Source organism: Pseudonaja textilis, chromosome 5 (assembly GCF_049901715.1).
Source record: "Pseudonaja textilis isolate UNSWEBS1 chromosome 5, rPseTex1.2, whole genome shotgun sequence".
Classification (NCBI taxonomy): domain Eukaryota; kingdom Metazoa; phylum Chordata; class Lepidosauria; order Squamata; family Elapidae; genus Pseudonaja; species Pseudonaja textilis.
In genome coordinates, this window is record NC_141994.1 from 50286394 (window position 1) to 50309728 (window position 23335).

Here is a 23335-nt window from a genome sequence, read left to right on the forward strand (position 1 = left end):
TAAAATAAATAAATAAGAAAGAATGAGAAAGAAAGGTAGGTAGGTAGGTAGGTCTCTGCAAAATCTATTACTGAGTTAAATATATAATATTTTAAATTCAGTGTGTATTCTATGTCAATTATAGCCACTGTTGTGGACACCGCATAGGTACCTTATGAAAAGAATTTGATGTCAAATTGCTGTTGTTGCCTGCGTTTCATATGAAGTTATAGCAACTAGCTTTATCATGACAGAAGTTATGAAGATAAACATTGCTCAGAGGCTTTCTTGGGAAGAGGGATCATAAAAACAATATGTTTTATCTATTTACTTAAGTCTCACATCTCTGTTTTGTTTTTCTCAGACCCTGTAAGTATAATATAAATAAAGCATAAATGAGAGTCAGTTCCTTCTATAAACTTTGGCACTATCCAATACTTACTCACTTTCCTGTTTTACTTTGTTGTGCTTTGATTTTGTTTTTACACATACATGCATAAACACATATAGAGACATATAGATAGGTCTCTTCTGTCTAATGTACAATTTGCTTGGCAAACTATAGATCTTTCACTTTTCATCATCATTGTTTGTGTGATGAGATTGGGATTGTAGAAAGAAATTTCTTCTGGTAATAAACCTTATACAAGTTGGTAACAATCTAAATGCAGGCATTTTGTTTTTCTGGAATTTATCTTATGCTGCACCTGCATTCTCACAGCTACCTCAGGTTACCTGTCAAAAATTTTAAAAGTAGCCAGTTAGAAATAGAAATGAAATGTGGATTCAAGCGGTGAAAGCAAACATACTTTGGTGTGAATAGAACTTTCAGCATGCATTATGATTTTAGCCTGTAATCTGCCTCCCATCTCTCTGCCATCCCATCAGACATGATCCAAAAGGTTTGTATCTACAAAAAGTAAATCTGAAATTAATTGGGCTATGGGACTACAACCAAGAGGGAGCCTTCTAGAATCAGCAGTTCTGTAAAACTTTAGGAAAGCCTATTTAGAAATCCATTTTAGTTTTTTAAAGAAATGAGTGTAGTTTATTTTTTTTTAATCATTGAAGTGGTTAGCATATCCGTTATCCTGCATGAGAATCAAATGTCAGTTGATTCACATAGAACATCACAATAGTTACAGAATTGTGGCTATTTATTAAATTTATATGCCACCCATCTCAATCTGCAAACAACTGGTAGGGCTAAACATCAATCGCTTGAGGATGTTGATTACAAAAAAAGTGCATTCACATGTTTTATGCTATTAAGAATGAGCTAATTTGGTACCAAGCCCAAGCTGCCTCAGTCTTCCTTCTGTACATGGTCTGTTTTGTTGTTGCGTGGAACATAATTGAAGCAATCACATTTATAAATTGCTGGATTTCTGAGGTGACCAGTAGAAGTTTCAGGAAAAAAGGATTGTACAAAAAACAACTCTTAAGAGAATTTTTATTGGGCTGACTAAATTCAGAAATATTTATTCATCTATTGAAATATTAAATGCTATGAAGATTGTATAGCAGGGTGATAATTCTGATGGATGGTAGTTCGCACATTGGTAATTTTTCCTGGTAATGATACTTTGCTGTTTTGCAATTTTTCTACTTTAGTTCACCAACAAAGTAATATTTTCCCCTGAATATTTAACTATACCATCTGAAATGTGAATGATAGCTAATTTTGTTTTTGAGTTCTATTCTGCAGTGTGTAACCTGTTTCAGCAAGACTGAGGCCTAACTCTTGCTGAATTAGTGGCAGTTACATAGTGTGGTAAGATGCAGAGCACTAGCAAGGCTTAGATAAGACAGGTAAAACTGCACCTCTGTTTATAGGATTCCATGTCCTGCCTATTAAGTATTTATAGAGGCCATTTTATGTTTATGAATTTGGGAAGGCTTTCTTTCTGGACTTCATTATTAGACTGATATCTAAATACTGGAGTTTTGTACACCAGTTCTGATAGGAGAAGTGGCTTTAACCTAGCCTTGTAAAATCCTTTTAGACCATTAAACTTTCCAGAGTAAAATAGTCTGTCATAGTATCAGCATCAAAAAAATTAAGTTTTACTGGCTGACCAAAATATTTATTGTGAGAATGCAGCTTCAAATATTTAGATAGGCAATTCAGGAGTATGTTTTAGTCAAGTGATTCTCTGTCTAAATGTATTTTATAGGGTTATTTTAATGAGAAATTCTGAGAGTTATATCAAAATATCTAGAAGAGTATAAGCTAAGATTGGGTTTTATAGAAGAATTGGGGGAAAATTGCAATGTTGTTTTGAATGACTCTTTCAAACACGCGTAAATCAATTTTTAAAAATTCTTCCAAATATTAGTTTTATAGGAAGTTTGTTACTCTTGCAGATTAATTTGTTTTTAACCAAGGCAGATACAAGATTTTTAAACATTGAATATTTTTTCAAGGAAGTTTTAAAGCGAACTTTTCCCATCTTGTCCTGAGTATATAGTTGACTTTCATTTCAACATGCTGTTTGAAAGATTATAGAACCCAGCACATCTGCAGGATACTGGGATACGATAAGGTGCTTGAAGGCCCTAGCATTATAATATAAATCATAAGCAAAAATATTTTCCCACTAGGGTAGGTATGCTGATTTTGAGGTGCAGTATGTTTTTTTTTCTCTCCCTTTTTTGGCTATCGGAGAAAACTGGCCAGATTCACTTTATCAAGCAAACCAGGTTACTTGGTTTGACTAATGTTATTGTGTATACACTGTTATTATTATTATTAGTCACCTAGGGTTTATGGCTTAGTCTAGCTTATTTTATTAACCTTGTCTTAAAACACGTTATCTCAAAGCAGATGTAAGCTTGTTGGTATCAACTACTGTACGTTGAGGGGTAAAGTAATAGCATCTAGAATATGCCTTTATCGGGAAATTTAATATCTGTCCAAGTGTCATTTTCTGAAATGGGAATCCAGCATTCAAAAAAGGTATGGAGAAAATCAGTTGGATGGGAGGAAGATTCAGCAACTTCCATCTTCATCATCCATCGCACCTATTTTTATGCATTTTTTTTATTATTAAAGGAAAGCATTCCCCATCCCTTCCATCTGCCCTTTCTTACTTTGCTTCACCCAGGAAAATTCATGTCATATTGTTTCCAGTTGTTGGCACAGTAGGCCATAGTTTATTGTCTTACTTTGTACGTTTCAGTCAGCTGTATGTTGGATTCTTGCTATGCTAGAATGATTATCTGTACATTATAAATGTCTCTGTATACATAGCCTGCAGCATCTATCACTGGAATGAAAGATTTAGAGCACAAAATGAAGCTTCCAGAAGAGAAAAGATTTTTCATGAAATATGTTATATTTGCATGCCCTTCCTCCACAAAGGAAATGGAGCAGCGTCTGGCTTACTACGCTTTCAAGCTCTGCAATCTCTTTCAAGACATTCCACCCTCCCCACCAATTGATTCCATATGTTCTCTCCCCTCCCCTACAGCATTCTTTCCTTTCACCGTCTCCTGTTTTAACTGGCTGCTGAGCCTGCAGGTTTCTGCTCATTCTCCTTGGGTTGTTCTCCCCCCCCCTTTTCTGGAATCAATGGCTTTCAAAACTGAATAAAGATTGTATGCATGAAAATGCACAAATGGCTCTGCATTACATAAGACCAAACTCAAAAAGATTTAACCAGAAATTTGGGGTTTAGATATTTGTAGTCTCTTCTCTCCTAAAAGATGGAAGGAATTGCATGACATCTCAGTGCTGCTGGTTATGCATCTTGGGAACTGAATTCTGAATCCACAGTAATCAAATATGCTGCTGTTACAGTAAACTGGACACAGCTTGAATTGGGCACTTTAGATCAGAAAGCCTACAAACTGATGACAATGCATAATGCATTGCATGCACAAAGTGATGTTGATTGACTATACTTAGAATGAAAAATTGGAGGCTGTGGTTTACTGAAAGTTGTAGAAGAAAAACACGGATTAAATGATTACTTCAAAGGCAAGCAAAGAGAAAATGCTGATAGTGGTTTACAAAGAAAACACACTGAAAGTAGCAGAAGCAAAAAAAAAAAAGGTAAAAATAAATGATTGGAAAACTGTTCCAATAATTTGAGAAGAAAATTTGAGAAGATATTACGTGGCTAAGATATAAAAGAAACTGATGACAAAATGGGGAAGACCAGAAATTCTCACTGGTACAAGCAGGCACACATCAAGAAAGAAAGGGAAGTTTAATTTTTCAGCTCAAGAATAAGCATTATAAAGAACTATGGCAAAATCGGGGATTCAACCTGTATCAAACATCAACAAATGCACACTTTGTAAAGAAAATGATCAGTCCATGAATTACAGAATTAGTGGATACAGCCAAATTGCTCATACTGATTATTATACCATGACAGAATAGCCAATATGTTCGGTTAGCATCTGTGAAAACTTGAAATTTCTGAGTATGCCCATTATAGTATAAGACAAAATGAAAATTGTTAAAAATGTTTACATTTTATAAGATGTTTGAGCATATGAACTCCTTTCTAAATAGATCACATAAGAAAACAAAACATGAAAAGAGTAGTTTTTGTAGATGAGGTAATACCCAGGAACAAATTGGGAAAAGAACTGGAAAAGTTATAAAATACAGAAACCTAATTATTTAAAATGGGTAGATTACGGAGAAGATCTTGTGAAGTTGTCCCTATAGTTACTGAGGTGGAACAACAAAGAGATTAAACAGATGTTTAAAAGAACTATGTGTTTCAGCTATATTTACAATAGATTTATAAACACCCCCCCCCCTTTTTTTTAAAACTGGGTACATACAGGGGTGGGATTCTACCAGTTTGGACCGGTTCTGTAGAATTGGTTATTATGATTCTGCACAGTTCGGAGAACCGGCAAATTGTGCCCCTGGCTGGCCCTGCCAGTCTCCGCCCACCCCTCCATTCCTCTCCCCTCCAGTCCTTATCGCGCATGCGAAACATTGCGTGCATGTCCGACATTGCTGACCGCATTCTTTCCTGCCCAGTCATTCCTTAAGGTATTTCCTTTTTTCTCCTCCTGACAACCAGCTGTTCCTACGATCAACTGTGCCGGGATTCTCCTCGCTGTCTTGCTGCTTTGCCCAGGAGGCTTCCCTGAGGCCCAGGAAGGCAAAAATTGGAGGGGGCCGCAGCCCACCCACCCCTATGCTCCATTTTTGCCTTCCTGGGAGCAAAAACATCCCCTCAGGAGGCTTCTCTGATGCCCAGAAGGCCCCAAAATGGAGCTTAAGGGGTGCTGTGCTCCCCCAGGCTCTGTTTTTTTTCCTTCCTGAGCCCCAGGGAAGCCTTCTGGGAGCCAAAACGCCCCTCCAGGGGGCTTCCCTGAGGCCCCAAAGGCCCCAAAATGGAGCATGGGGGAGCTGTGCGTCCCCCAGGTTCTGTTTTTTCCTTCCTAAGCCCCAGGGAAACATCCTCCCAGGAGGCTCACCTGAGGCTCAAAAACAGAGCCCAGAAGGCTTCCCTGAGGCCCAGGAAGGAAAAAAAAAAACTTCCTTCCTGAGCCCCAGGGAAACCTTCTGGGAGCAAAAATGCCTCCCCCCCGGAGGCTTCCCTGAGGCCCAGGAGGCCCCAAAAAAGAGAAGAAGCCACTCCCACCCAGTCACATGGTCATGCTCACAGAACCAGTTGTTAAAAAATTTGAATTCTACCCCTGGGTACATGTTATATATTATAATGCTATTTGGATAATTCCTTTGTTCCTGAGAGAGATTTAAATTTCCAATGAAAACAATCAGATTATTTTTATTTCTTCTTTGTGTTATTACTTGATGAACAAAAGAACAATAGCAATACCTCACATTTACATTATATAGATGATCTGAAGTTTTATGGAAGAGCAAAAATTGAAAACCAAACTTTGACAAACACTGTAAGAATTTCCCTAGATTTATTTTTTGTTTTGTCTTTAGTTTTGCCATTTAAAATTTTGTGCCAAATATCTGTCAGTTCTGTAGTATTCCTATATTGACTTGCAAAAAAAAGTCTTTTTATTTTCCCTATTCATTTAATTTCTTCTATCATGCCACTATACGTAATTTTTGGTGCTGTGTTTCCCTGTTTACTTTTTATATTTTCATCCTTTCCTTGAACTCACAGCTAGGTCTTTATTTGCATGCTAGTAATTATTTTTATAAATTATAGTACAAAGCTTAAAAAATAGGCAACATTGTAGAAGAGAGAAAAAAACAAGGATTAACAGGATGAAAATTAGCAGAACTTGGTTTCATAGGGAGACATTGATTCAATAAATAATTTACTACTACAGTACATTTGGTTTGCTATATGTTTTCTTCAAGTCCTAATTTTTTTATAGATATACTAAAACAAGATCTATTCTAGATCCAGTAGAAAGAGCCAGTTTGGTCCAGTGGTTATGGCAGCAGGCTAGAAATCATGAAGCTGTGATTCCAGTCCTGCCTTAGACATAAAAGTTGGTTGGGTGACTTTGGGCCCCGTCATTCTACCTCAGCCCAACCCACTTCACAGGATAATTGTGGGGAAAATAGGAGGAAGAAGGAGTATTAGGTTATGTTCTCTGCCTCAAATTACAGATAAAATAATATGGGTAGAATAAAAAATGAATAAATAAAAACATGTCTTAAGTTGAATAAATTATCATAGATGTTTTAAACCATAGTTCATTTTGATATGTATAGTTGATTTTGATATGTATAATGATGAATGCATTAGCCTAAATTGAGAAAGAGACAGTGTGAAAATAAATTCTCACAGTATCAATAGCATGATAGCAAATAGACACTTATAAAACTTCATAACCGGAGAAAAAAGCCAACCCACTCAAAGGAAGAGTCCAAATAGGTAGGAAAGAGAAAAGTACGCAAGATGTTTTAGATATTGTTTCTCCCTATAAAATGTCATTGTTATGTCTTGAAACATAACATTTGCTGGAATTATTTGGTTATGGCTGGTCTGTTTATTTTCACTCAATATTATATATCTTATATTTTTGGGTTTACTGTCAGCTGGCCTATAGAACAAAGCCTAGCAATGGAAAATATCTGGATAATTTGGAGCCACTCACACACTCAGCCTAGCTCACAGGATTGCTTGTGTAGGGATAAATGGAGAGCACTACTTCAACAGTCCTGGAATTTGAGAGGACGGTTGACATAAATAAATAAGTGCTAAAAACAGTATACATGTGATGGTTTGGTCTTCTCCTTGAATTTGTAGTCCAATGAGAGATGATATTTACAAGGCAATCCTGACATTAGAGGCTCTGAATTATCTCATGCCATCTAGTAAAAGGCCGGCAATTTGCAGTTGCTTATGGCTTCCTGGCTATAATTTCTCCTCCTTGGCAAGGGCCATAAGAAACCAGGGATATGGGCATCTGTAAAGGTATTAATAATTGGGTGCATGCTTCTGTTTCATTGCTTATGCTTTCTCATTTAGTTTTTAATCACATTCATTTCTTTGCAAAAAGAACTCCAGTGTAGGGTGGCTGCATATATACTTAACATTATTAAATATTATTTACAATATTTAACTGCAGTAGCAAATGTAATGGCAAATGCCAGTACATAGAACTGGAACATTATATTGGATAATAGAAAGGGTTCATAAATTTCTGGAGTCATTTTCATGTAATGAAAATTTAGGCAATATCTATAGTTAGAAATTGACTATAGAAAGAAAAATCCACTACAATAAAGTGCAGTTGTGCTGACTGGTTAGCACAGTGAACTAAAAAATAGAAACCATTTCCCTTTCAATGTTTTGCTTATTGTAGGATCAGTCATTTTTAAATTCGGGGGAAATACAAATCCTTGAGTGCTTACTTTATAATTGAGTTAAAAATGGGGGGGCTTTATTTCGTGCTTCTTGGAATAGAATATTCTGCTTGTTCATCTATGTCTGAATTATATTTTGAAGCATGTGTAAGAAGTAGGGGAGGAATAATCTGATCTGGCTGTATAACACTATATACTATTAGAACTGAGCATTACAAAACAATGCTTGTTATATAGACATGTAGAAACAGCATCTTTAAGAGTAGTAATCATTATGTGTTCTCTTGTAATATTTGGAATTTCGGAAATAAATTGTTGCCGCCATTCTTTCATCTCCTAGTATGTATCTAAATATCATCCTCTCATCTCTCTGGTATAGACATACATAACCCTATGAGACATTGTCCACATAGGCTAGTATCAAAACAAATTTGGGACACAGCCAACATCTGAATGATTAGTTAGAAGTGTTCCTCAACTCAATTCAACATTTTATTTGCCAAAAATGAGAGTTGAAGGCCTTATTGATAAAGGATGGGAAACGTTTAATCTCTTTCAAGTCTCCTGGTTAATATTTTTTTTCTTTTTTAGATATTCAACAGTGATCTCTTTGATACTTCTTTATGTCAAAGTACTGTTTCTTAAATTAAGTGTTTTCTGACACGCATGATGAGTTTGATTCAGCTGGCGAGAAGATCTGAAGAAATTGTTTTGCAGACTTGGATATATTCAGTTTCATTACTCCAAAGTATAGCCAATCTATGAATCAAGATGGTCTTTTGAAAAATCTACTACTATAAGACCTTTGCCTGAAAATTCATGATGAGCTTTTTAATGAAAAAGGTTTCAAAACCCCACCACCTTTTTCTTTAAGTTATATTTTTTTCCAAGAGGATTTTCAGTACTCTCAATACCAAAGATCCAGTATTGAAAGAATGTTATATAGATACTTTCTATAACAAATTTGCTTCAGACATTGCTGAAATCTGCTATCGATGTCTGTCACATGCATTCCATTAAGATTCAGATTCAGTAAATATGTTAAACATATGGGAAAATGAAGAGTACTTTTAAAATACACTTTTATTTCAGCATATTTTTTTCCTTTTCAATCATTAAAAAGTCATCAATGTTTAGTAGACTTTGAAAAAAATGAAGAAATGCTGTTTCTAAAATACTGATTTAACATGCTTTAAATATAGTAGTATGACAACATAACACATTTAATGCTGATATGTGGGCATTTATTTTGCGTCTCCCTTAAGATTATTTTATTTTATATACTGTTCTTTGATGCTGCCTGAAAGAGCAAGAAGGTAACTTGTATGCAGATTTATTTACATTGTAGGTAAGAATGAGGGAACTTATATGTCAGTTCTCTCATTCCTTTTTCTTGAACTATTAGGAATTCATCTTGATTGCTTTATTGAGAGACTGAAATCTTTGGATTAACTGGATTGCTATATATGGAAACGTGAGGATAATTTAGAATGCTTTCAGACTTTATGAGTTGTAAAAGAGGCCTTTTTGAAGATGACACCCATCCCTCCCAGTGTCAGAGGTCTTAAGTTTAATGAATGTAGGGAAGAGAGGCTGTTCCTGGTTGCTCTCTCAGGAATTTAATTTGGCCTATCATTTAAAAAGTAGATAAGATGTAAGTCTTTACCTAGACTTTTAAATGCAGAAGATTTAGTAATTATATTAATTGCCTTTTGCTTTTATATATTTTTATAAATTGCTCTTATATTTTTCTTAAATTTTATCTTTCTAGACATCTTCAGTTTTTAATTCGAAGTACTTTAGATCAGGGGTCCCCAACCAAGTCGTGGCCTATTTGCAACTGGGCCACATGGGTTGGCACACATGTGTGCATGTGCAGCTCAACTTTCAGGAGTGGCTGGCCGGTATGTGCACATGTGCGTGTGCAGATCAACCTGTACAAATTGAGCTGCATGCATATGTGCACATGCAGTGCTCCACCACTTGCACAAGTTGAGCTGCACTTGCACAGCCCAGTTCCCCTCCTCCCTGCCAGGCCACCAGGCCACTAAGGTTGGAAATTGCTGTTTTAGTCATATATTAGTTTTCTACCAATGTCATATAGATTCAGAAGACTGCATGTGTGTCTCTGTATGTATGATCCAAATATATGTTTACTGCCTTTATTATTTTACATTTTTCACACATGGGCTGATATTCTCCTTATAGATAATTCCTTCTACCATTCTGATACTTATTAGTTACTTATCATAAACAGAGTAAACATACTTTTAATTTTGTGTTCCCTCAGTTCTTTTGGTGCATAAAACTTAATTTTGATATAATTATTGTTAGGTGAAACATGGTTTATATTCTCCTCCAAGCAATAAAATAACAAGATAAAGCTCGAGTGGTCTTATTACTATAAGGACAAAACCTAAAATCCATTCTGTACCTTCTTCAGAAAGATAGATCAGGTGTCCCTTTGGCCAATTTGATTATGGTCACTTCTTTCTATAGTCAATTAGTATATTAAACTTGTTTTTAATAAAGGAATCTATGTTACACATATTTGCTTAGGGCATTCAAAGACTAACTTAAATGCAGAGAAGGAACCAGACTTAGATTCCAAATTCTTTGATAATGTATCACAGGGGTGTCAAACTCAAGGGATGCTTAAATCCAGCTTGCGGGGTTGGTCTGGAAATATCAAGGGACTGGCCTGCAGTGCCTCTGGTGGCTAAAATGGGCCGCATGTGCCCACATGTGCCTCATTTACACCCTCCATGGCCTTCTGCAGCACTCTGCCACCTAAAACGGGTTGAAAATGGGCCATGCAGCCTGTTTTCGCCCAGCAGTGCTGCAGGAGGCCATGCAGGGAGAAAACGAGGTGCAGAGGGGGCATGCAGACCCCCGTGCTTCATTTTGGTCAGCAGGGTGCTGCAGGAGGCATCCCCGCCAACCCCTCCCCTGCCGGCCCGCAGAGGAGAACTACAATGCTGATCCAGCTCTCAAAGAAATTCAGTTTGACATCCCTGATAAGGGTTAAGAACAATCCTTTCTGAAAAGATGAATACAGAAAATGAAATGACACCTGTTTTACTTTAAACATTTTTAAGGTGTTCTGTGTAGCATAGAATTAAACTGTCATCCAAAGTTCTTATTTTACTAGCATGTATTTTATCTTTTAAACAGATGCTTCTGTAATATCACTTAGAGGCTCACTTCTTCTATATGGGTAACTTCGGTAAATACTTCCAGCGAAATATTGTGAAATAGAAGATTTTTAGGATTGATCCCTGAGCAGTATAATCACAAGATTGGAGCAGAGGAAATGACATGTCCAGATATTGAGTGCTGGGCATTGCAGTACAAGTGTTGTTTCATTTTCTATATTCTTTTGAAAAATGATTGTTCCAATACATCATCAAAGAATTTGGAATTTAAACTTGTTTGCTTCTCTGCATTTAAGTAAATAGGATTCTAAGTGCCTTTAACTTGGAACCTTTATTTGAACATTTTTTTCTTATGCGAAGTGTGCTTTTCTGCTAAACATGCTAAAGAAAAGTATGTGGATGGTTTCTAGGAGACAAGAGATTTTACTGTTGAACAGTGGGTGAGATAACCCATCTGTAGTGGAGAGAGAGAAAGAAAAAGAGAGAATACATCACTTCTAAGCCACAGGCGCCAGTGACTGTCTCCTGGTGCTAAATTAGGAACTCAGAAAACATATCCATCAACTTGCATTGGACCAATGTGGTAGATTACAGCCCAGAAACTGAGTCCATCATTCTGCAGTGTTTTGATTCAGACTAATTTTATTATCGCTATCCCTCCCTCCCTCCCTTTAATGCTGTTTGCCTTTTCCCCCCCTCCAGGGTAACCAGGAGCCAACAGCTACTCCTGACACAATGGTCCAGCCATTCACCACAATCCCATTCCCACCTCCCCCACAGAATGGGATCCCTACAGAGTATGGTGTTCCTCACACTCAGGACTATGCAGGCCAGACCAGCGAGCACAATCTGACAATCTATGGAAGTGGACAAACACATGGAGAACAGAATACAAACACAGCTACCACGCAGAATGGATCTCTTACGGTATGTTCAGCAACATTTAAAGCTAAGAATTTATTTCATTGGTTATTTGGCATTTGTATTTTTAAAATGGTATAGATAAGTATTAAGAATCCAAAGTTGCAGTTTCAGATTTCCTCTTCTTTCTTGAGCAAAAGCTAAGACAAAAGAAAAGAATTCCCAGTTACTGCAAAAACAAATGGAATACTCAGGTTCATCTGAATGAGGTTGTTTATTATTAAAACAGGCGCTAGTGAACTAACTTAGGATGCTGTGGATATCTAACCATATTTTCTTCATTTTGTGTGTGCAGTGTGCTCTCGGGCCATGCTATGTTAAGTGTTCCTTTCTCCCATGAGCTGTTCAGAGCATCCAGTAGTGGGAGGTGCTCCAGTCTTTGCTTGTCTAGGCTAGGCTTAATTTGTGGAACGCTCCTCCTCCTCCACAGGACTCCTCCCCAGTGTTCCCCAGTTTTGGCTCAGCCTCGTTGAGGATAGGCAGTGTTTTTTGTTCTTCCTTGGCCGAAACAGTGTTACTCAGCAGGTTTGGATATAGTCCAGTTTGTTTTTTCAGGCTTTTAGCCTTCAAATCACATTACGATCTCCTGACGTTAGCTCTCTCCATCTGGTTGTTGGAGTTCATTTGCATTTTTGGGCAGCGCTGTTTCGCGCCCTGAAGCAGCGGGCAGCTTCGGCATTGCTCCGAGCCCCCCCATATCTGCTCGTTCTATCTCCCGCCATTGTGATTTCGCATTGCCTTTCTCTACATCGGCAATAGCGGCGTGGGCGTTTTTGCTCTCATCGAGTTGTATCGTTTGATTTTTCCCCTCAGAACACCGTCTTGGTGTAGAAAGCATAAAGCTTAATTCTTTCCACCCCTTTCCCAGTCGTTTTTAAGCCACAAGGAGAAGCCTTCGGAGGCATTTCCCCACGCAGTGGGAGTTTGTTGCTGGGAAGCGCGTGTGCACCAAAAGTAACGGCCATTGTTTTGCCTTTGTTTTAAAAACCGTGTGGCTGCGCTATTCGTAACTCAAGATGTGTGAGGTAGTTTTCCTTCCCGATCAGAGTTTTTTCTTCAGATAACTGAAGGAATTATTGCACCTCGTTTTATTAGATTCGAGGCCATCCATGCATTATTGTTGGCTTAACCCTCACAGACTTACCCACCCAGCGGCACAACAGCGAGCATCCAGGCCCATGTCTGCCTGTGCAGGGAAGCTGTTGAAGGCCTCTCTTTATTATCTTGGCCTTTTCAGGCATCCTTAATTTGGCTGTTTGGATATTCACTATATCAAGCTGTTTTTCTATTAATTTAGATATATATATATATATATTTATATCTATATTTGTGATTATCATTCACTCCAATAATAATAATAGTAATACTACTACTACTACTAATAATAATAATAATAAAAATTCAGTATTAATATCTTAATAACAAAAGATATTATTACTGTGATACGATTCATATATACATATATCTTAAAAAAAAAAAAGAAGGGGATAAGATATTATCAGGGCAACCGGTCCCTTCTTGGATCAGGCCCCTGGGCGTGCCAACCGCCTCCACAGTATCACTTTGAATAACGAGCATACTACATCTCTTTCAATCAAAATGGCAGGCAGACCTCAGACCTCAACACCAAGGGTCAAAGCTAAATCTCAGCACAAATCTAAGCAGACAAAAGGTCATTCTAAAGCTTCAGAAAAGGATGCCAACAGGCACCATAAAGCATTAGAAAAGCAAATAGATAGGCGTGCAAGGGAGGCACACAGGACCTCACAGGACCTTCCGCCCCCCAGTCCAGTACCGTCTACCTCTTCCCACCCTCCTCCTCCCCTAGATCTCTTCTTCTCATCCAGATGCAGCTTGGTTTCCCAGAGTCAACAGGCCCAGTTACCTGGAACACAGACCACGTGAAGGGCTCCCGAAGCTACATTCACTCCAACAGCTGCCAGTCTTCAACAGGACAACATTCTTCCAGAAGAAGTTCCAGAGAGAATGAAGGTGTGGATGGAGCTGGCAATTCGCCAGGGAATTGCAGCAGGTCTTCAACACGCAGTTCTGACCAGGGAACACCCTGTAACCACTGATTATGATTCTCAATCGCTCAGGTCGTTGACCAGATCGTAGCAACACTATACCAGGTACAGTTTCAGGGGGACTTGCCCCTCCAGGGGCCACAGGAGGAGGAGGAGGAAGTGAAAGAAGTGGATCAAATGGAACAGATTGAATCAGGATCAATACATGACAGTGACATGGCCCTGTCAGAAGCGGACCCCCTAGAAAGGGGAATGTCTGAGGATGAGGACCTTGTTCCCGATCAACCTGTATTTACAGGCTTATTCCGCCCACAACTATTCAGATCACTTTTGTTTAAGGCAAAAAACATTGCACGCCTGAACAAGTCAGCCCCTTCTACCACTCCAACTCCTTCAGAAGAAGAACCAGAATATCTAATTTTCAACCAACCAGTAGTCGAGGCGGATGTGATTCCAGTTCCTCACATGTTTTCAGACCTGGTACAGAAACAGTGGGAGTCTGCAGCGGTGTACCCTGCCCCCACGAGATATGACAGGAAATATTTTAATTTGGTCCCTATTTTATCAAAATTGTTGAATGCTCCCGAGGTAGACGAACCTATAGTGGGATTAACGTCCTCGTCCTCCATTCCCAGTGAAGCACTGGAGGCATTAAAGCCGGAGGAAAAAAGGACCAAGCTTGCCCTACGCAGCACCCATCAGTCTGATGCATAGGCCATCAGGCCACAGCCGCTTCCTTCTTTACCCGTTCTTCTCTTAGGTGCTCTGTCTCTTACGGGAGCATGTCCCTAATTCCAACATTAGAGCGCACCAAGATATTGCAAAACTTATAGCAGCCGCTGAATTCTCAGCTGATGCAACTTATCATGCGGTCAAGTTTTCAGCCAGGGCCATTACTTCACATGTCACAGTGCGACGCTTACTATGGTTAAAGCATTGGCAAGTGGACATTAAGCACAAATTCAAGCTTGCTTCATCTCCTATTGCGGGAGACAGACTGTTTGGCTCTGCCCTCAATCAGCTGCTAATCAAAACCCGAAACAAAAAGAAAATTCTACCTTTCCTTTTTCGGAAGTCAGATTCTAGAAACCTCAGTCCTTTTGGAGGGGATCCTTTCGGCCCTTTTATCAGGGACCCTTCTCACACAGATACCAGAGGCCCTCATCATTCAGATCAGGGCAGCAGCCAGAGAGGTCCGACTTCGGGGATAGGAACAGAAGGGGTGGCCAATCCAAGAGATCCTTTTGAGGAGCAGGAAATAGGTCTTTCTGGCATCCAAGATAACTCCCCAGACCCGGCTCCCATTGGCAGACGCCTTAAATTATTCGCAGACCAATGGGACTCCTCAACATCTGATTCCTGGGTCAGAGACACGATCAGATTTGGCCTTGCGCTAAAGTTTCAATCCACTCCCCCAGACTTTTTCATGTCCTGTTTCCAGAGATCCGGTTAAACGTAATCTTATGGAAACAGCTATCCATCATCTACTGGACATACGAGCTATCCAACCAGTAGCTACCAATCAACAAGGGCGAGGTTTCTATTCACATCTTTTTGTTGTTCCCAAAAGTTTCGGGAGGTGGAGAGCAATATTATATCTGAAGCGTCTTAACCATTTCTTAGTATATCGCAAGTTTAAAATGCACACCCTGCAATCTATCTTACTCGGCATCAGAAAGGCTGACGTCCTTATGTCTGTAGATCTGATGGAGGCGTACCTACATATTTCTATTCGGCCTTCCCACTATAAATTTTTGAGATTCTGTTATGATAACCACCATTTCGAATATGTGGCTCTTCCTTTTGGACTAGCATCTTTCCCCCAGGACCTTCACAAAGGTTCTTGCAGCTCTTGCTGCTCATCTCCGAGGTGTACCTGTACGACTCCAGTGTTACCTTGATGATATATTAATTTTGTCATCTTCCGTTCATCAAGCACTCAGAGATACTCAGACCACATTACAATCCTTTGCAACTACATGGGTTCTCAATCAATTGGAAAAAGAGTCATTTAACACCAGTGACTCGATTAATCCATCTGGGGGCAATCATAGATACAGTGGAAGGCAAAGTTTTCCTTTCACCGGATAGACAAAACAGCATCCATCAATTAGTTAAGGAGATCAGAGTTCAAACAAGGGTACCCCTAGCTGACCTATCAAAATTGTTAGGCAAGATGATCTCATGTATCTCTATTATTCCTTGGGCCCGCCTCCACACTAGATCCCTCCAGTGGTTTCTGCTCCTGTCTGGCCGAAGTAACTCCAAATACAAGGTCAAGGTTCCATCAAAGGTCCTCATATCTCTCCACTGGTGGACCCGACCAGTCATAAACAGAGGTTGTCTCTTCAAGGAACCCCACAGACTTACCGATGCCAGCCTGTTTGGATGGGGAGCTCACTTTCAGTCGCTCACAGCCTAAGGCCACTGGTCCTCCACAGAACAGTTGTGCAGCATAAATTGGCTGGAGCTTCGAGCAGTACACCTGGCTCTCTGCAGCTTCCTTCCACAGGTACGCAATCAACACATGCTAATATTGACCGACAACATAACAGCAAAAGCTCACATAAACAAACAGGGGGGCAAACAGTCGAAATACCTCATGTGGGAAGCGGAGTGCTTGTGTCATTGGGCGGAGAGCAACCTAGTTTCCATCAGAGCAGAGCACATTTCGGGACTATCGAATACACAGGCAGACTGGCTAAGCAGGGCCACGATCGATCAATCGGAGTGGCGCCTCCATCCGACCCTGTTTCAAGAGGCGGTCAGGACATTTGGACAGCCAGTGGTGGACCTGTTCACTTCCCCCCTCAACGCTCAGCTCCCGAGATTTTTTTTCAGGTATCCCTTGCAAGGAGGAGAGAACTTCAATTCGCTCCGCTGTCATTGGCCCCCGGGACTTCTGTATGCATTCCCACCACTTCCACTGCTTCTCAAGGTCATCCAGAAGCTGCTAGATGAGAGGCCGGAGCTGCTTCTGGTAGCTCCTTACTGGCCCAGACGGCTGTGGTTTGCAGACCTCCGCAGTCTATCCATATCAACACCATGGAGAATTCCACCAGAGAGGGTCTTGCTAACCCAGGGACCCCTTCAACATCTGGACCCTCAATGGTTGCACCTGACCATCTGGAGGTTGAGCGGAGTCATCTGAAGAGCGAAAAGTTTTCCAACAGAGTTATTACCACCATCCAAGCCGCCAGATGCCTCTCAACAACTCGCATTTACAATGCCACATGGTCCAGTTTCTGCAAATGGTGTACCAAGTCTCAAATTGATCCCATCTTTCCATCTGTGGCTCAAATCCTAGAGTTCTTGCAAGAGGGACTTGACAAGGGATTATCACCTAATATGTTGAAAAGACAGGTGGCGGCCTTGGCGTCATTTCTTACTTGTGAAGGTCTACTATCTCTTTCCCATCACCCCCACATATGGAGTTTCCTTTGAGGAGCCACACATTTACGGCCACCGGCGGTACACCGTTATCCCACCTGGGACCTTAACAAGGTCCTCGTTGCACTCACTAAGGGCCCTTTCGAACCCTTGAAATCATCAAGTCTCCAATTTCTGATGTATAAGGTAGTTTTCTTTGTAGCAATCACTTCCGCTTGTCGTATTTCAAAACTTGCAGCTTTGTCTATCAGACAAGATCTTTGTGTCTTCCATTCTGACCGGGTGGTCCTTCGTCTTGATCCTACATTTATACCCAAAATTAATTCGGCTTTTCACAGGGCACAAGAGCTGATTCTTCCTAATTTTTGTCCCAGACCTCCCAAGGGTTAGAACTACAATGGCATCGGCTTTATATGAGGCAAGCAATGCAAATATATATTAACTGCACAGCGACTTTCAAAAAAACGGAAGCCTTATTTGTGTCATTTCAGCCCAACACTCAGGGACGCAAGGTCTCATCTTCTACAATAGACCGTTGGCTACAGACCACGATAGTGAAAACATATCAGATTCAATCACTACAGGTGCCCAGGGGCATAACAGCTCATTCAACAAGGAGCGCCGCAACATCGGCAGCGTGGGCCACACAGGCACCAATAACTGAAATTTGTCAAGCCGCAACCTGGGCCTCTCCATCGCCCTTCATTAGGCATTATAAAATAGATGTGTTTGCATCCTCCGAGGCCTCCTTTGGCAGAAGAGTTCTGCAACAGGTCCACAAGCCAGACAGAGTCCCTCCCGTAGGGCAGGCCAAGCTATGGTATGTCCCACTACTGGATGCTCTGAACAGCTCATAGGAGAAAGGGCGTTGGTACTTACCTGACACCCCCATTCTCTTTGAGTTGTGAAGAGCATCCAGCCCCACCCTTTTTCCGTCTGGTGGGGTCCTGTTTCGGCCAGCGAATTGTTAGGGCATTGAGGACGAGGGTGTTTATTTCTCTTGTCTTTGCCAAAACTTGGGAATGCTGGGGAGGAGTCCCATGGAGGAGGAGGAGTGGTGTTCCACAAGACAAGCAGAGACTGGAGCACCTCCCACTACTGGATGCTCTTAACAGCTCAAAGAGAACGGGCATGTCAGGTAAATACCAAAGCCCTTTCTGTGTGGCTCAGGTTATTTATTTATTTTACTTCCTATGTTTTAATTGCATCAGGAAGAATATTGCATCAGGCTCTTGTCCTATCAAAATTTGTAAATATCATGGCAATGTTGATCCACAGTCATCTAAGGCACATAAAGATATTGGCGCATATCTGTCTTATGCTGAATGTTGGGCTTTCAGAAAGACATAGAACCACAGAGTAGAAGTGATCATCTAATCTAAACCATTGCTCCGTTCAGGACCTGCTGAATCTTTGACAATGACCATTTAGTCCATTTAGAAATGTAAATTTGTCACATCCTGTGATAGCCTATTCTAGTAACTAACAGGTCATATACCCTGAATGCCCTTCCATGTAGTTTATTCCATTACTTCTGGTCCTTTAATAGGACAGGGAGACAGCTTGAGCAGAGGATTGTTCTAGAAGACCTCCAACTCTGTCATTCTGTTAATAGAAAATAAGTCCACTCCTCCATCTCTATATAACATAGTTGGGTCTCTTTATTTTTAAATCTGTAATCTGCCCAGAGTCGCTGTAATAGTATCAGGCAATAAGAGTATTTAGCTTGTATTTTACCATACTTTGAAGCACTTAGTCAAAGACTTTACTGAGTTCCATTTTGTCTGTGGCATTGTTCTGATCTATTAAGTTTGTTATTCTATCCAGAAAGAAAGGTTAGTCTAGATGCTTTGTGTTCAGTAAATCCGTGCTGGATCCTGTTACCGTATTTCCCCATGTATAAGCACCCCCTTTGTATAAGCCACCCCCCCAATTTTTGGACTGTGAAGTTTTGAAAAAAATATTTTATTAGAGAAACAAGTTATGAAGAAAGAAAATTTACAAAGAAACAAAATTCGACGTCTAGATCTACAACCGGTCATGCGCGAAGCGGTGCGGGCGACGCTAGCAATCTACGCATCGGGCGAGTAGGAACGAAGCATTCAGGCCGATGCCTAGCGTATGCATTTCTATCGCGTACTCGCACTCGTAATCGTATCATCACGTACAATTTTTACAAAAAAGTATAGCATACTGCTGGAAAACCAGTTTATTCCTACTTTATTATTTTATGCATTTTTCACGTATAAAAAGTGTACCTGCTTTGTATATGCCACCCCCCTACTTTTTGGGCTTGAAAATTTTGGAAAAAAGGGGTGGCTTATACATGGGGAAATACAGTAGTTGTAACATGCCTCCCCAATAGTTCACAAGCATGCTACTTGAAGACTTTGCCCAGTATAAACACTAAAACTGATAAGTCTAACAGTTTCCCAGGTATTCCTTAAGAAGGAAATAGCCATTCTTTCAGGAATTCTGAGAGATTATCAAAAGTAATTCTGTGATATACTGCATTTGTTCTTTCAGTAGGGAAGTAATCCATCTGGCTCCTGAGAGATAAATTCATTTGAATTAGTTACAGTTTCTCTTATAGTCTCCTTAAATATTGTAAGCTGCAATTTTCTTCTCCCACTGGTATAATCATGAGACAGCTAAGGCTCCATTTTCCGCCTGAGAGAAGACAAACTCAAAATAGGAATTAAAAAGGTCCCACCATCCAGTACTGCTTCACCACTTTCTCCTGTCACATGGATTGCAGTTTCTTTTGCTGTCCTTTTATCTTTATCATACAAGAATAGCTTTTGTGTTATTCTTTTAATCTCTTAACAACCCTCAATATATTTTAAGCTTTAGGTTTTTTTTTGACAAAGTTCCTGCAGATTCCGGAGATAACCTGTATTCTTTGGTTACGTTTTCCTCTTTTCTTTTTGAATAAATGTCACTTTTTCTCTTCAATATTTTAATTCTGCATTGAGATTCACCTATTTTTGCATTTTTATGGAGTGTTTGCTATTCACTATTTCCTTTCCTAAAATTTCTTATGCTTCCTGAATACTTATTTCTTCATGATTTCCAATTGTTGGATCCATTGTGCAAATGTTTGACTTCCTCCTTCTCTGGATCTCACTGAGGGATGAACACAGATTAGAACAATATCTTCATTGTATTCCAGGAAGTGTAGCTTTATAAGGTAGTTGGCAGTTTCTATGCAAGTTCAGGAGAGCTAGCTGATTTGAATTCCGAGCAAATTTAGAAATTGTAGCCAGTCAGATCTAAAACTTTTCATGCTTTTTTGCATCACAACCCTTTTAGGAAAAGAAAACTTGTCTTTTCTCTTATTTTTAGCCCTCTCAACCAATTTTTCTCTACAATCCCTGTAAAGATAATTTATTGACCAGGGCTTTCATCTCTGTCCTGTCAGCATAGCTTATTTTTAACTGTCATGCATCTTTTTCTCTTTAAAATCATAAAAATATTTTTATGCATTAGTTTTCAGAGTCTCTCTTTGTTCCTGTAGTTCCTCAGGTTCTTATGTACTGAATCTGTTCTTTACACTGATTTACATTCTGAGTATTTGTTTTCAAATCAGTTCTTGCTGGCACTCCTCCTCTTTAATTTTCTAATTTTAACCCATATATTTGACTTCAATAATTCATGGTCTTATTTCAGAATTGCATGAAGAAGCATTGTGGCTAACCAAATTGCAGTCCTCCGCCTTTTGGTTTCTGTAATGTAGCCTTTGTGATCCTAATGGCTGTTTTTAAAGTATGTATTATCTTTGGTTTGAAGAAGGTATTAACAAAGTTTTTTTTTTCATATAAATCTGTTAACCTATTTCTTGGATTGTCACGCTCACACAATCTAAATCATGCTGCAGTTTCTCCATATCTCCAATTTTCTCATTCTGAGTATACATCAGTATTACTTCACCCTTTTTATTTGTTGGATTACTTGCAATTTGAATGTCAAACATTAGAGAACACACAGTCCTTTTGGTCCGGTGTCATATTCTTATTACAATTACTCAATATGGGATCTCCAGTTAGTGCTTCAAGTCCTTTCTAAGTTCTATTTGATCTCCTGCACTCACCATCCTTAGAGCATATAATTTGGAAATTGATACTCCTAATATCTGTAAACATCATCTAGAAAAATGTGAGAGGGTTCTCAAGGGGTGCGGGTGTGTGTGTGCTCACATTCTCTACAGTTTCTCCCTGCTCACCCAAGCTTTCTCCTCCATTCCTGCCTTCCCCAATGTCCACAGCTTTTCTCTGAGCACCCAGGTTTTCTCCTCCATTCCTGCCTTCCTCTATATCCACAGTTTCTCCCTGGGCACCGAGGCTTTCTCCTCCGTTCCTGCCTTCCCCAGTCACTGCAGTTTTTTCCTGTGTGACCAGGCTTTCTCTGCAGGAGAAAGCTAGGACTCTCTGGGGGGAGAAAGGTAGGATGTGCTGGTGGGGAAACTGCAGAGATTGGTGAAGGTCCCGCCCCTGGACATGCGCAGCAGAGATCTGAAGAGCAGTTGGCCAACAGGAGGCTCACGCATGCGCAGTGGAGCTGGGCTGGGGTGACGGCTGGAATGCCCACAGAGAGGGCTGTGCATGCCACCTGTGGCACGTGTGCCATAGGTTCACCATCACTGTTCTAAGTGTAATTTTGAGCTAACTTCTCATAAGCAGATTGGCTTTCCTCGTACTTACAGAAATCCACCTTCCCTTATCCCCATTGTGAATTATCCTTAGCTTTACTTCTCCCATTTTGACTTTAAAATTGATGATCCTATCAGAAGCTTATGTTACTATCAGCATCACACTCAGAATCATTCAAGCTACTCCTATCCCATCTGGGTACTAATTCTCTCAAATATGTAGCCAAATGTATACAGTTCTATACAGATAAACCTGGGTTTTAGAACAATTTTTTTCTCTGAAGACTTGAGTTGCAGGGGATCCAATTAAGGATATGTTCTTCTTGGTTGACATTGTTTTACGTTCTCAAATTGGGCAACATGCTGACAGATTATCAAACCGAAAGCTTTATCTATCTGTTAAGCTGTTGTTAGCTCTTAACTTCCTAATAAAGAACATTATAGTTAAGTGCACGTGGTGGATTTAATCTTTTAATGCTTTTAGGATTTTTTTTTTGTTTGTTTGTTTAGTGAGGCTAGCTAATGATACTTTTTTTTTAAAGATACTTTCTTTCAGGAGTATTGTGATTTTAATTCCATAAACCTGAAACTGTGAATTCAAAAAATAAGGATCTTTAGCATCATGCAGTTTTGTCTGTAAAAAAAAAACAGATGACTTCATGAATTAGGAGGACTTTTAAAAAAAACGTGACTGACATTCAGAAACAGGGAACAATCATAAAACGATAAAAAGACAGTGTATCACTTCACATAGTCCAATGTTTGAGGCCAGTGTCACAACCAAATATAGTAATAGCAGAACAACGTGTCATTGGTAGGTATAACTAGACCTATGAAATAATTAGTAGAACAGTAATACCAATTCGATGAACACAATTTAAGTTTTTTTGGCATGGGAATACATGAGAGCTCTCGCTCAACAGTAAAAGAGGCAAATCCTGGAAATGAAACTGGATCTTCTCTACGGCAGTGCTAAGCTGCATATATGTATATATTTAACTTGGTTTCATCTTCATCCAGACTTGTTTTATTTAATTAAAATGAGGAGAGGATGAATAATATGAGCGTGGACCTTAGTTACCAGCTGCTGCCAAGCCTCCTTTTCTTCTTCCATATTAGGAGATATCTTCAAGTATGCTTCATAAAAGAGCACTGTTTTTCATCAGCTAATAGGACTGTAATATGAAGAGGAACTTCATATGTCACTTATAAAATGAGTGAGATAATTGTCCATTTGTTGCCCAACTTACATATTGGAAATAAATTGGAAGTCAATTTCCAAGGAATCACAGAAAGTTAAGTTTGAAAAGGTTGTTGGAGTAATCTAGTATCCTGCCCATGCAGGAAGGCAAAATTATAACATCCCTGACAGATGGCCATCCTGGCCACAGTTAAGGTGCACCTACCACTCAAGACAGACTATTCCATTATTGAACAC

At 39.6% G+C, this 23335-nt stretch overlaps 1 protein-coding gene across 24 annotated transcripts in view; it reads left to right on the plus strand.

The window, feature by feature from the left end:
* RBFOX2 (RNA binding fox-1 homolog 2) overlaps positions 1–23335 on the plus strand; it is a 223841-nt gene that overhangs the window by 141067 nt on the left and 59439 nt on the right. For all 24 annotated transcript variants that reach the window (XR_015743894.1, XR_003373619.2, XR_015743892.1 and 21 more), the window contains one exon: positions 11614–11838. Coding sequence is in view for 20 of the 24 variants with exons in the window: in XM_087934844.1 (XP_087790970.1) it covers positions 11614–11838 (225 nt within the window). In the remaining 4 variants the exon portion in view is untranslated. The remainder of the gene's footprint in view (positions 1–11613; positions 11839–23335) is intronic.